This window comes from Capricornis sumatraensis, chromosome 6 (assembly GCF_032405125.1).
Source record: "Capricornis sumatraensis isolate serow.1 chromosome 6, serow.2, whole genome shotgun sequence".
Lineage (NCBI taxonomy): Eukaryota > Metazoa > Chordata > Mammalia > Artiodactyla > Bovidae > Capricornis > Capricornis sumatraensis.
This window is the reverse complement of record NC_091074.1, coordinates 85,621,195-85,634,696: the sequence shown is the minus strand read 5'-3', so window position 1 is coordinate 85,634,696 and position 13,502 is coordinate 85,621,195. Positions and strand designations below refer to the sequence as shown.

The 13,502-nt window shown below is 44.3% G+C and overlaps 1 protein-coding gene across 1 annotated transcript in view; it reads left to right on the top strand.

The window, feature by feature from the left end:
• Positions 1-13,502, top strand: part of FRMD3 (FERM domain containing 3) — a 339,467-nt gene that overhangs the window by 268,516 nt on the left and 57,449 nt on the right. Inside the window, exon 13 of the mRNA XM_068974120.1 lies at positions 3,116-3,240. Within this exon, the coding sequence (XP_068830221.1) occupies positions 3,116-3,240 (125 nt within the window). The remainder of the gene's footprint in view (positions 1-3,115; positions 3,241-13,502) is intronic.

The following is a 13,502-nucleotide window of genomic DNA, read 5'->3' as shown; positions in this document are numbered from 1 at the left end:
ACTGTCTTGGGATTTTTCTTTTCTTCAAAAAGAGAAGCTGCTCACTCTCATGTTAGCTCACTGATCTTTGCTGATGACAAGATCCTCAACTGAAACTCTATCAGCTGGCTACTTGGTGAGAATTACCTGCCCATTCCAGGGCCCAGTGAAGTAGAGGGCTGTAGCTCAGAGTTCAGATTTGACTCCTTAAACTACCTGGCCATAGAGCCTCCACCAAGGGATTCCCAAAAACAGCACTCGTTCCTGAAATGAGCAACAAGCGAGGAGTCATGAATGGGTCTAATCTTGGCTTTGTTGCTGTGGTATATGTCCCGCATACGTCAGTGTCTCAGATCATCGGTTTGTTCATCTATACAATGAGATTCATGTATCCCTCCTCGACTTCTAGGTTTTCTTATGGGCATTAAAATTATGAAGTGCAATAAAAATGAGGTGGTGATATTCTTGTTATCACTGCTCATCCAAAAATGGGATGCTAGAATCTGACAGACACGTTCACATTGAAGTCTCTTCAGATGGAGCTTTTGCTCACAGGCCAGCACTTCCAAGGAGTGGTGGCCTTAACTCCACAAACCTTGTATTTGTTGCTTGATGTTATGCCATCATTTTTTGAAGCCACTCTTAGAACACACTTTCAGTTCCCGAAGGGAACTTCCCTTCTCAATAGAATCCTTACAGCAGTTTCACTCAGAAACTGTTCTGTGGAGAATGCTCATGAGTAGGCTGCAAAGCAGGTCTGGCACTTTGGCAGAGTCTGCTGGCAGGTGGCCTCTGAGAGTGAGGGACCACAGCACAGAAACTCACCTGATGGGGAAAAGAAGAGCCTCCCTAAAGGTTCACTGCGGGTCCCTCCTGGTTGTGATCTACAGTGTGATTTCTGGAGGAGGAGAACCTTTGTCAGTTCAGATGGCATGCGTGTTCAGAGATGGATGATCCAGAATTAGTTTGTGCAAGAACACAAAATGGGCTTTTCAGAGGTCAGAAAACCAGATAGTCTGCACACACAACATGTGCTTTGCAGAACTAAGACTGCAGTCATGAAAGCCACAGGGCCAACAGAAATCCCATGAGAATCTCAAAAAAAGAAGAAAAAACAAAGAACCCTTTACAGTAAAAGAAGCCTTCGCTCCTGGTGATTTTAATCTCCCTCTTAACTCCTCCCATCCTTTCTTCCGCTGTGAGGAATCCCTGCTTCCCCTCCTTTTCCTATAGACCACTGCACCTGCCAGCACTTATCAGACATTACCTTCCCTGGGAGGTCTTTCCTGGCTCTCGCCTCACTCATAGCAAGATCAGGTGCCCCTTTCTGCTGTTCCCCTGGACCCTTGGCCGTCTCCCATGAGATGTGTGCTTTTCTACACTAGACTCATGAAGTGAAAACAGTGCCCAAACCAGGGCTTTAAACGAAATGAAGTAGGATGGAAAGTAAAACATAGAGTCTCACACATAGCAAGACTACTGCTGTTACAAGAAACACTTTAGCTATGTCTTCCTGTATCTGTGTGTGCATGTGTGTGTAGAGTGTGCATGTGTGCAAAGTAGCTTCAGTAGCGTCTGACTCTTTGAGTCCCTATGGACTGTAGCCCACCAGGCTCCTCTGTCCATGGGATTCTCCAGGCAAGAATACTGGAGTGGGTTGCCATGCCCGTCTCCAGGGGATCATCTCAACCCAGGGATTGAACCTGCATCTGTTATGTCTTCTGCATTGGCAGGCAGGTTCTTCACCACTAGTGCCACCTGGCCTGGTGTGTGTACGCAGAGAGATGATATCAAATGTATTTCTGTAATGTGAGTCTTGGTCCAAAAAGTTTGAAAGTCATGGTTCTGGGGAGTGAGTAGTTTAGGATGAGGACCATGGTTCCCTGGAATGATACATAGATATCAGCTGCAAAATAAAGGATTGTAGAATGAGATAATGAAGACAAGAACTCCATGGTTAAGCAAGTCCTTATAAATTTCCTTTTCAACCAGTGGCGGCTTTTAACTCTAGATGCTACCAGCTTCTTCTCTGTCTGGCCCTGATGCCTAACAGAAATGCCTAGGCTATTAAGGCAATCCCATCAACTAGCCTGGAGAACACCCATGCCAGTCTGAAAGGCCAACTTAATGCCAAGTTTGCTTCAGTTTCAAACTGAGCACCCCTTAACAAGATGGCAAGAGAGGTGCTAAAATGCACATGAAAATGGATAGGTCAGTCTCTGCCCTAGAAAAGGTGGGGCTGATTAATACACCAGTAATTACAGGGCAACAAATATAATAAATTTGAGTTGTGAAAGAAGGGACACTAGAGTGAGAAGAAAGGGGAAGAGAGTTAGTGGTGAAGGCAATCCAGGAGGGCTTCAAGAAGGAGACATTTGACATCATCTTTGAAGGATGGGTTGGTGTTAGTTTGGACAGGAAATATGGAGGTGGAAAGGGTGCTGAAACACCCACCAGAGGCACCCACCTCTTTGTCAGGGCAGACAGTGTAAATGGGCTGCCTGGCTATCCTCCAATAGTTTTGATGAGACAACCTGCACAGTTTCTTTGCCATCTGCTCCCTGTTGCAGCTACCAACACACATGTTCTCCTTTCAAAAGGAGAAAGTGGAGCTGCATTCTGTGGCTGCTTGGTGAGTAGGGTGTGAATTTGAGTGGGAATATTAAATATCAATAGTAGATGTTGGACATCCAACAACACCAAAATAACTCTCAGCTGTAGATGGCCTGTGCCATCTTCTGGGCAGAGTTTTTGTTTCTGTGGGTTTTGGTGGTTGTTAAATTACTTTGAGCCATGCCCTCCATTCACTTTTCTGCATATCTAGTTCGGTGATACCTTCTCTTGTGTATTTCTGCTTCCCATGTCTTTTTTCAATGCCTTGTCTTGTCGCACAGCATGTCCAAGTCTGAGGACATATGGGGAAAGATATTTTCTTTCACTGTGTTGCATTAGCACACGTGGACATTAGAAGACATGTCAGGACCTTAAGGATAAAAAGGGCTGTGTGTCGTCTTTAACACTGGCCTAATGCACTGTGTGAGTCTAGAGACAGGGGCCAGCTTGGGTAGTCAACTGAGATGGAGGGGCCAGTGTTCCTGATGGAAACCAGATCCCTCTGGCTTGTATCTGTTTTCAGAACAAATATTTCTCAGAGCCGCAGCTCCCACTCCTTGAACAAGCAGCTCATCATTAACATGGAGCCCCTGCAACCCCTGCTGCCTTCCCCCAGCGAGCAGGAAGAAGAACTTCCACCAGGTGAGGGTAAGTACGCTTCTTTCCAAAGGCCGGCAATTGCAGGCTTACCCTGGAGGAATGAGGGAGGCATCAATCCTGGGCACCTTGGGTAATGTGTTGGGGCGGAGGTCAAAGTGAGTCATAAACTGTGTTTTTAGTAAGTAAACTGTTCACATCTGGAAGGCTATGTTATCCTGAGAGTTCTATCAGTTTCTCCCAGAGAGAGTTCACTGGTACAAAGCATTCCTAAAATTACATGTTAAAGAAGTAATGGTGTTCGACCTGTATCCAATATGGTAGCCATTACCCACGTGTGGGCTTCCCAGGTGGTGCTAGTGGCAAAGAATCCACCTGCCAATGCAGGAGATGCAAGAGACACAGGTTCGATCCCTGGGTCAGGAAGATCCTCTGGAGTAGGGAAATGTCAACTCACTCCAGTATTCTTGCCTGGAAAGTTCCATGGACAGAGGAGCCTGGCGAGTTATAGTCCATGGGACCACAAAGTCAGATGTGACTGAGCACATGAACAGGTACCCATGTGTAGCTATTTAAAACTAACATCATTACTTAAAATAAAAAATTCAGCTCCTCAGCCATATTAGCTAGATTTCCAGCCCTCAGTAGCCACAAATGGCTAATGGCTACCATCTCCATCCTTCCAGAAAGTTCTACTGGCATGTTCTTGGCTATAATCACAATTATATTAGTGGTTATAAAAAATTCTTCATCCCCTTTCTGCCTCAGTGCTTTTACATGCCCTTATTCCCTTTTCCACTGGGCCTTGTCTGACAGTTTTAATACAAGCTAAAATATAAAGGGTCCATTTCAGCCCCAAAGTTGTTATATTTGTAAATGATATAATATATGTGCTTCTAGGTTTCTTGTTTTATTTGTAAGGGCTTTACTTACTTCAGGGAAGAATCTTACCCCACTGCTTGCTGCACACACCTGATGAGGCAAATTTCACTCTCATTAATTTCAAAGTAAATTTTTAAAAATTCATATAAGATAACATTATTAGAACCATGAACCCAAACATAACAGGCTTTTCCTTAACTTTATGATGACATTTAAAATCTGGATACTGGGCAGTTTCAAGAGGGTGGGTCATTCTGTCCCCAAGAGATGAACTTCACCTGCAGTTTTAATTCAAGAATCCCTTCCTTAGAGGGAAATTCTTCAGCCCATAATAAGAACATGACTTGGCATATGACCAACCTAGACAGCATATTAAAAAGCAGAGACATTACTTTGCCAACAAAGGTCCATCTAGTCAAGGCTATGGTTTTTCCTGTGGTCATGTATGGATGTGAGAGTTGGATTATAAAGAAAGCTGAGTGCTGAAGAATTGATGCTTTTGAACTGTGGTGTTGGAGAAGACTCTTGAGAGTCCCTTGGACTACAAGGAGATACAACCAGTCCATCCTAAAGGATATCAGTCCTGGGTGTTCATTGGAAGGACTGATGTTGAAGCTGAACCTCCAATACTTTGTCCACCTGATGCGAAGAGCTGACTCATTGGAAAAGATCCTGATGCTGGGAAAGATTGAGGGCAGGAGGAGAAGGGGATGACAGAGGATGAGATGGTTGGATGGCATCACCGACTTGATGGACATGGGTTTGGGTCAACTCTAGGAGTTGGTGATGGACAGGGAGGCCTGGCGTGCTGTGGTTCATGGGGTCACAAACAGTCGGGTGCGACTGAACTGAACTGAACCGGGCATGCAAATATCCATGGGGGAGGTCATAGCAACTGATTCATACTGAAGTGTAAGGGATTTTAGTAACTCTTTCCCCGAAAGGAATTTTCAGGGTTGGAATCAGGACTGGGCACCTGGATGCCACAAATTCCATGAGTAGAAGGAAAATGTACAAAATACAAAGAATGGTGGCCTCCGGAGACATCTCTATCCCCCTCTTGGACATAGCATGATAATAACAAGAACCATTTGTTATAATTTGGCAATAAGGAGTTCATGATCTGAGCCACAGTCAGCTCCTGGTCTTGTTTTTGCTGGCTATATAGAGCTTCTTCATCTTTGGCTACAAAGAATACAATCTGATTTTGGTGTTGACCATCTGGTCATGTCCATGTGCAGAGTCTTTTCTTGTGTTGTTGGAAGAGGGTGTTTGCTATGACCAGTGCATTCTCTTGGCAAAACTCTATTAGCCTTTGCCCTGCTTCATTCCACATTCCAAGGCCAAATTTGCCTGTTACTCCAGGTGTTTCTTGAGTTCCTACTTTTGCATTCCAGTCCCCTATAATGAAAAGGACAGCTTTTTTCGGTGTTAGTTCTAAAAGGTCTTGTAGGTCTTCATAGAACCGTTCAACTCCAGTTTCTTCAGCGTTACTGGTTGGGGCATAGACTTGGATTACTGTGATATTGAATGGTTTGCCTTGGAAATGAACAGAGATCATTCTGTCGTTTTTGAGATTGCATCCAAGTACTGCATTTTGGACTCTTTTGGTGACCATGATAGCTACTCCATTTCTTCGGAGGGCTTCCTGCCCGCAGTAGTAGATATAATGGTCATCTGAGTTAAATTCACCCATTCCAGTCCGTTTTAGTTTGCTGATTCCTAGAATGTCGATGTTCACTCTTGCCATCTCTTGTTTGACCACTTCCAATTTGCCTTGATTCATGGACCTAACATTCCAGGTTCCTATGCAATATTGCTCTTTACAGCATCAGACCTTGCTTCTATCACCAGTCACATCCACAACTGGGTATTGTTTTTGCTTTGGCTCCATCCCCTCATTCTTTCTGGAGTTATTTCTCCACTGATCTCCAATAGCATATTGGGTACCTACTGACCTGGGGAGTTCCTCTTTCAGTATCCTATCATTTTGCCTTTTCATACTGTTCATGGGGTTCTCAAGGCAAGAATACTGAAGTGGTTTGCCATTCCCTTCTCCATTGGACCACATTCTGTCAGACCTCTCCACCATGACCTGCCCATCTTGGGTGGCCCCACAGGGTGTGGCTTAGTTTCACTGAGTTAGACCAGGCTGTGGTCCATATGATTAGATTGACTAGTTTTCTGTGATTATGGTTTCAGTGTGTCTGCCCTCTGATGCCCTCTCGTAACACTTACCGTCTTACTTGGGTTTCTCTTACCTTGGACGTGGGCTATCTCTTCACGGCTGCTCCAGCAAAGCGCAGCTGCTGCTCCTTACCTTGGATGAGGGGTATCTCCTCACTGCTGCCCTTCCTGACCTTGAACGTGGAGTGGCTCCTCTCAGCCCTCCTGCGCCCACACAGCCACCACTCCTTGGACATGGGGTAGCTCCTCCTGGCTGCCACCCCTGACCTCGGACGTAGGGTAGCTCCTCTTGGCCACCACCCCTGACTTCGGACGTAGGGTAGCTCCTCTCTTCGGAAGGAATGATGCTAAAGCTGAAACTCCAATTCTTTGGCCACCTCATGCGAAGAGGTGACCCACTGGAAAAGACTCTGATGCTGGGAGGGATTGGGGGCAGGAGGAGAAGGGGACGACAGAGGATGAGATGGCTGGATGGCATCACCGACTCAATGGACATGTGTTTGAGTGAACTCCAGGAGTTGGTGATGGACAGGAAGGCCTGGCATGCTGCAATTCATGGTGCTGCAAAGAGTCAGACACGACTGAGCGACTGAACTGAACTGAACTGAACTGATTTGTTATAATGGCCTTTATGCTCTGTCTCAACAATTCACTCTGTAAGCTCTGTGCTAAATTAATGTTCTTAGCCCAAGGGTCCCTGGATCCATGTTGCTGGTCTACATTTTTCTGTGCCTTCTCTGTCTTTGTATGTTTCTGAAAGCGCAATAAAAGCAGCTTTTGTTTCTGATCACCAGTGATTTTTCAGGGCTTCCTCCTATATGCCTGGAAGATTGTTTGGAGTGGAAATCATTTTTTCTGGACATCAGGATTAGCTTAAGATTGAATGAAGGAGGATGTGGCTAAGGGAGAAGAGGAGGCGAGGAAAGATAATCCAAGCTTGGGATTGTGATTTTGCATCATCTGTAGACATGGAAGTCTAGATGGGAATAAAGGTTGGAAGAGCAGTTACCATGGAGATTATTGAAACCAGACTATTGATGCCATCAGAATGCCCCAGATGTAAGGGCGGGGGGGGGGGCGCTTGGGTAAGCTTTCCCCTGGACCCTTAATTACATTTAATTAGAAACTCGCATTTTGCTTCATTTGCTATAGTGAAGTTCCATTGCTAAATACTAACCTTGTCATTAACATTACAACTGTGTGGACAAGAGACATATGCATTATGAAAAGTGAAAGTGAAGTCATGTCCGACTCTTTGCCGCCCCATGGACTGTAGCCTACTTGGCTCTTCTGTCCATGGGATTTTCCAGGCAAGGGTACTGGAGTGGGTTTTCATTTATTAGATATTTATAGAGCTATTTTGGACTTCTCATGAGAGAGACCTATCAGTGTGACTTTACAGAAATTCTTTCACCAGCTGTAAAGTCACACTGATAGGTCTCTCTCATGAAAAGTCCAAAATAGCTCTGTAAATATCTAATAAAATTCTCTTTTCTAGAAGAAGTTTTGCCTTATGGAGTATCTTTGTGGGTTTTGAAATCAAGCAAATCATAGTAACTTCCAAGATATAGAATCAACTCAAAAGGGAAAGAAGTAGAAACAACAGTATTGTTCAATGTCCAGCAGATAGAAAGAACTCCCCAATCTAGAGAGGAGAGGAAAATTGTCTTCAGTTCAGTTCAGTCGCTCAGTCATGTCCGACTCTGTGCGACCCCATGAATTGCAGCATGCCAGGCCTCCCTGTCCATCACCAACTCCCAGAGTTCACTCAGACTCACGTCTGTCGAGTCAGTGATGCCATCCAGCCATCTCATCCTCTGTCGTCCCCTTCTCCTCCTGCCCCCAATCCCTCCCAGCATCAGAGTCTTTTCCAATGAGTCAACTCTTCGCATGAGATGGCCAAAGTACTGGAGTTTCAGCTTTAGCAGCATTCCTTCCAAAGAAATCCCAGGGCTAATCTCCTTCAGAATGGACTGGTTAGATCTCCTTGCAGTCCAAGGGACTCTCAAGAGTCTTCTCCAACACCACAGTTCAAAAGCATCAATTCTTCGGCGCTCAGCTTTCTTCACAGTCCAACTCTCACATCCATACATGACCACAGGAAAAACCATAGCCTTGACTAGACGGACCTAGATGCTATATAGGTTGGTCATAACTTTTCTTCCAAGGAGTAAGCATCTTTTAATTTCATGGCTGCAGTCACCATCTGCACTGATTTTGGAGCCCCCAAAAATAAAATCTGACACTGTTTCCACTGTTTCCCCATCTATTTCCCATGAAGTGATGGAACTGTGAAATTCAAAGTTAGAATTCCCACAGGGAACATAGCTGTGTTCTTGATACCTTTATATTTTAGTTACTGTTTTTGAGTCATATCCTGCTTCCTATGTCTTGTCTTTGAGTATCAGATAGTGGAATTTAGATATTCCATAGGGATAAGTACATAATTAAATAGATTCAAGTATCTCTGATATATAAAGAGAAGAGAGGCAGAGAATACAGCTTTCAACAAAGGTGTCTCCACCTTTGTGGATGGGCTCTCTTTCTGGGCAGATACAGTGTGATGAATTTAGTTTTATCCTTGTATTGTGATACTTGAGCACTTTTTATGTCTCAGCAAGAGCCAAACCAAGCAGCAAAGGCATGCTGAGGAGCACAGGTATTCAGTAATCGTGGCCCACAGGCTTAGTTGCTCTGTGGCATGTGGGATTTTCCTGGACCAGGGATCAAATTGGTGTCCCCTGCTTTGCAAGGCGGATTCTTAACCACTGGACCACCAGGGAAGTCCTGACAGTCTCTGTTTTTCCTGGAACTTGAAGATTCCCAAAGATAGCTGGGGAGAACACTGTTGCCCAGATGAGCTCAGAGGTGTTCTGGGTGAGAACATGTTACCCCAAGCCACTCAAACGACAGCTGGAGGATCAGCTGTGAGGCTGGCTGTGTCTGAGTAGAGAAAAAACAAAATCAGTTCCTAGGCATCACTAAGCAACAGAGACGTTTTCAGTGTCACCCCAAAGTTGCTTAGTTACAGGATCCCAGTAGATTAGTGCTGTGAAAAGCTTGAGATGAATAGAGCAAAGCATTTGAAAAGTGCCCCTCAGAGTTTATGAAAATTTCCAAAGAAGAAAAATTTCAGAATGGGAATTTTTCTAGGTGAAAATGACATTTTCACATGAATAAGGTCCCCACAGTGCAGGGAGCAAAATGCTCACATGTTTTATTAGTAGAGTGTATTTTTCATTAAGGAAAAAAGATTATGGTAGAGAAGGGAAATGCATTGCTGTCCACCAGAGCGATGGTACAAGTTGGCATAGTTCAACAGGCAGGAAACCATGCTTTCATCTTCTTGATAGATACAACTAATAAGAATAGAAAATGTTTGACACCCTCTTGCTGGCAAAACAGAAGCACAGTGGAGACACCAAAGTTTCCATAAAGGAGTGCCTTGCAAGTAGCAATGTGGTTGGTTTGATGGTGGCTTAAACCTGCATTTGCATATGATTGAGAAAAGTATCTATATCACAGAATAGATGGGAATTAAGTAGATGGTAAAACTTATTCTCCCAAGCCACCCCTTAGCTCTGTTTCTGTGTGTGTTTGTGTGTATAAATGCACATATATGTCATGGATGTGACTGTGTGTGGGCAGAGGGGAAAATGGGGTGTTTTAAGGGTTATTTACAGTGTTTAGCCCTAACCCTAAGTGATTTAAGTTGGCACCGTTGAAATTCTAAAAAATCTATATGTGAACCTGTGAAGGCATTTTGAGCATATAAAAAAGTACAGTTCTCAGCCATCAAGCATGCCATACTCGTGACCACCCCACTCCAGCCTAACACTTAAAAGGTGACCCACGGGGCCAACTCTGTTCTCTATGTGCAGGTCTTTCTGTACCATACCAGGCAGAGCCTCACATACCCTACACAGTTGTTCCCATCCCATCACTGCTGGAATGTCTAACAGCCCAAGGCTGCCATGCTTACACTGCCTTTACTGAGTCTGGTCTCCTCCCTGCTTATCTGATATGAAACTTCCTCTCCCTCTTTTGTTCCTTTATAGAGTTCCCTGGCCAGGGCTGAAACAGATTTCCTCAGTGTATTAGTGTCTCTCCTCCGTGCCATTTCCCACCGTGTCCTAAGTAATTTCTTCCTTTTGGCTTAGGGTATATATCAGGATGTGCACTGTGAGTGATGCAATTGTCTATCAGAAATTTTTTTTTTACGTTTCATCGAACACCAGGAACTGTTTATAAATCCAATGGGCTCACCTTTCCCCTTACAGGTGGTGCTACCTGGTGATAGCAGATGAGTCAGCACAGGCTCTTGTCCCTGCCATTGGATTTGGGGTTTACTGTTTGTTTGTATTTTCTTACTATAAAACTAATTCGTCATCTTCTAGAAAATCTGGACAGTACAAAAAGGCATAAATAAGCAGAAAAAAATTACCTCCCAGATTGTCCCACCTCCTAGAGGCAATCAATGTGTTAACAGTTTTCTTCCATATCCATTTTAATGCCATTTCAGTCATCCTGTGTGTGCAGTTTTTAAAATTCCTGCTTTGTTTGCTTAATGTTGAAAGCATAAGTGCATGAAAATGTATCATAAAGTGAACTATAGGTCAAACAATGAATTGGGAGCATACTTAATTCAAACGTGGACAAATGGGTTAACATCCTGAATTAAAACTCACACAAAATACTGTTTTAAGCATCTTTTTGCCATTGCACAGGTTTGGACTCTCCCAAACTTTTCCATGTTATGGCCCCAGTCTCCCACTGCTAATAAGCAGAGAGCAGGCAAGCCTGCTTCCACAGGAGCTAGGAGCCTCAGCAGAGCAGAGGTCAGCTTCTGGTTTTATTTATAACTGCAGAGCCAAATTTCAGAATTCCTTATCACATTTTTTGAATTCGAGAAGTTTGGGTCGGCAACTCCTCTAGGGTAGGAAATGCCGAGAGCAACTCAGGGGAAGAAATAGAAGCCTGAGCGAGCTCTGCATATTCACTTTTGCAAGCTCTTCAAGGCTTCCACCTTCCCTACTTTGTGCTTTTCTCTGGAGTTTCTGTCATCTTTGGAACTTTGGTTTCTGGTATCTTCTGATGAGTTACGTACTCGTAAGTTCATTTCACTTGAAAGAGATCTTTGAAATTTGAAGTGTTTACATTGCTGGAAGGAAGCTAAATGCTTGGTTCCTGATGCAATTTAAGTGTTTTTATCTTGCCAGGATTTTGTATTTTTACATCATATGATGCCAACAGTGTGTGCATCATCTCAGTTCTGTAGTTGGCTAAATCCCTTAAATCGTTCATTTAAAGACATATCCTACTCCTTGGCATAAACACAGCAGGGCTGTGGATAGCTGTTCTGTTTCTGCACTAATGCCTTGCAGCAGAGAGAAACACAAGCTCTGGTCTCGGCTCATCCACCTTTGGGAGCCTCATATTCTTCGTCTCTAAGACAAGAAGATAAGACTTGAGCACCACTCAAATGATTCCTAGCTCTAAATTCTTCAGTTCTTTTGCCTAATGTCAAGGTCAAATTCCCGGACTGTGGTTTGAGGTTTTTCGCAATGAGAATGGGAACTTGCAGACAGGAATATTTTTCATAGCTTTTGGAGGTTAGAAGGAATCTTAAGGATGTTCTAGCCCAAGTGCTGGCAAACTGACTGATCGTCCATGATCTCTTTTCTTTGGGATCTACAGGTGAGAAAACCCAGAGAGAGGACTGTTTGCCCAAAGTCACAGAGCTAGGTACATCTGGGTTTGGGATCAGGTTCTGATTACCAGATTCCTGGCTTGAGTGTCTTACATGACATCAAACACATCTAAAACAGTTCGACTTCTTGTGAAAACAGAACCATTAACTAGGGAACTGCATTTAGTTTTCAATCATATCAAGTGAATTATCAAAAGAGACATCTTACTCTGTGTAAGTGTAGGGAACTTGTGTGAGTGGTAAGAAGAGCTGCTGCATACTCAAGGCAGGATTTGAGCGTTTGGTTCAGTCACAGCCTGCCAGGACCCAATGTCTCCTCAGAAATGTTCAACCCACTGGGAGCATCACCTCCCCGGGGCCCCCATGGTGGGAAGGCTGTGGATAGAGGTGCCGACCAAACAGAATTCCTGATAGAGCTGGGCTGCAGGGCAAACAGCCTTCGTGCAGGAAGGCTGTTTCCCTCTGGGAATCATGTTCTGATTTTTAAAGCTGAATCTGTTAAATAAAGAATAGCTCACTCCAGGCCTAGTTCTAATTACTCATTGTCTTGTGCTGAGAATCTTTGTCTTATTAGTGAAAGCAATTTAGTTCGGAGCTTCCCACATCACTGCTCCCGCTCAGGTTGGCTCTTGGCTGCCGCACTAAAGTATTAATAATTAATTGCTTTAAAGGCTTCAGCTGGGGTAAAAAAAAATATCAGTCAAGTGTCCCATGGAGTAATTCGGTCGGCTCCTTGAGGGTTGGGATGTGAGCCAGGCAAGAGCGTCAGCGTGCGCAGCTGTGACAGCCAGTGTGGTCTGTGACAGGCAAGATATTCTGCTTTGGCATTTGGACAAGAAAACACTCCCACCACCATCTCTAAGAAACCGCAGGAGAAGAAAAGTGAAGATATTGCTAAGCCATTGTCATTAGAAAGCAGAGGCTATAATTTTCTGGATTCCATAGTCAGCATGGGATTCTATTTTCTCATGCCTTTATTAGCAGATTGGTAGTGAGTGTTAAGTAAATACGCTTTATGATACCCAGGCTGACATGAAGGCAGCAGCTCACAGAATCTCCCTTCCTCCCTTCCTCTTCTGTTAAGGCCTGATGCCAATTATGTGAAAGAAAGTGTTGGGCAGTACAGGCTAGTCCCACTCTTTTAGGTAGGTCTGGGACAGTATGGGCAGGGTTCAGCAAAGAGGCTCTGGTTAGTTGGTACAAGACTGGATGTTGGGCATGTCCACTGGGGTGCATCAAGGCCATCTGCAAAGTAGGGCAGCCTCTTGGTTTGGCTGATGGAGAACTGGAGGCCCTGGAGCCATAGCTCCCAGACCATGGGTTTCCCCAGTGGCCCACTGGGGTGGAGGAAATGACTATTCAGACTTCTAGGGATTTAGCTTTTATCACCTCCTCAAACAATTTCTATTGTGTAGATTTTATAAAGGTTATAATACATCAAGACTGTACACAGGACTTCCCTGGTGGTGCAGTGGTTAAGAATCCACCTTCCAATGCAAAGGTCATGGGTTTGATCCGTGGTCTGGGAAGATCC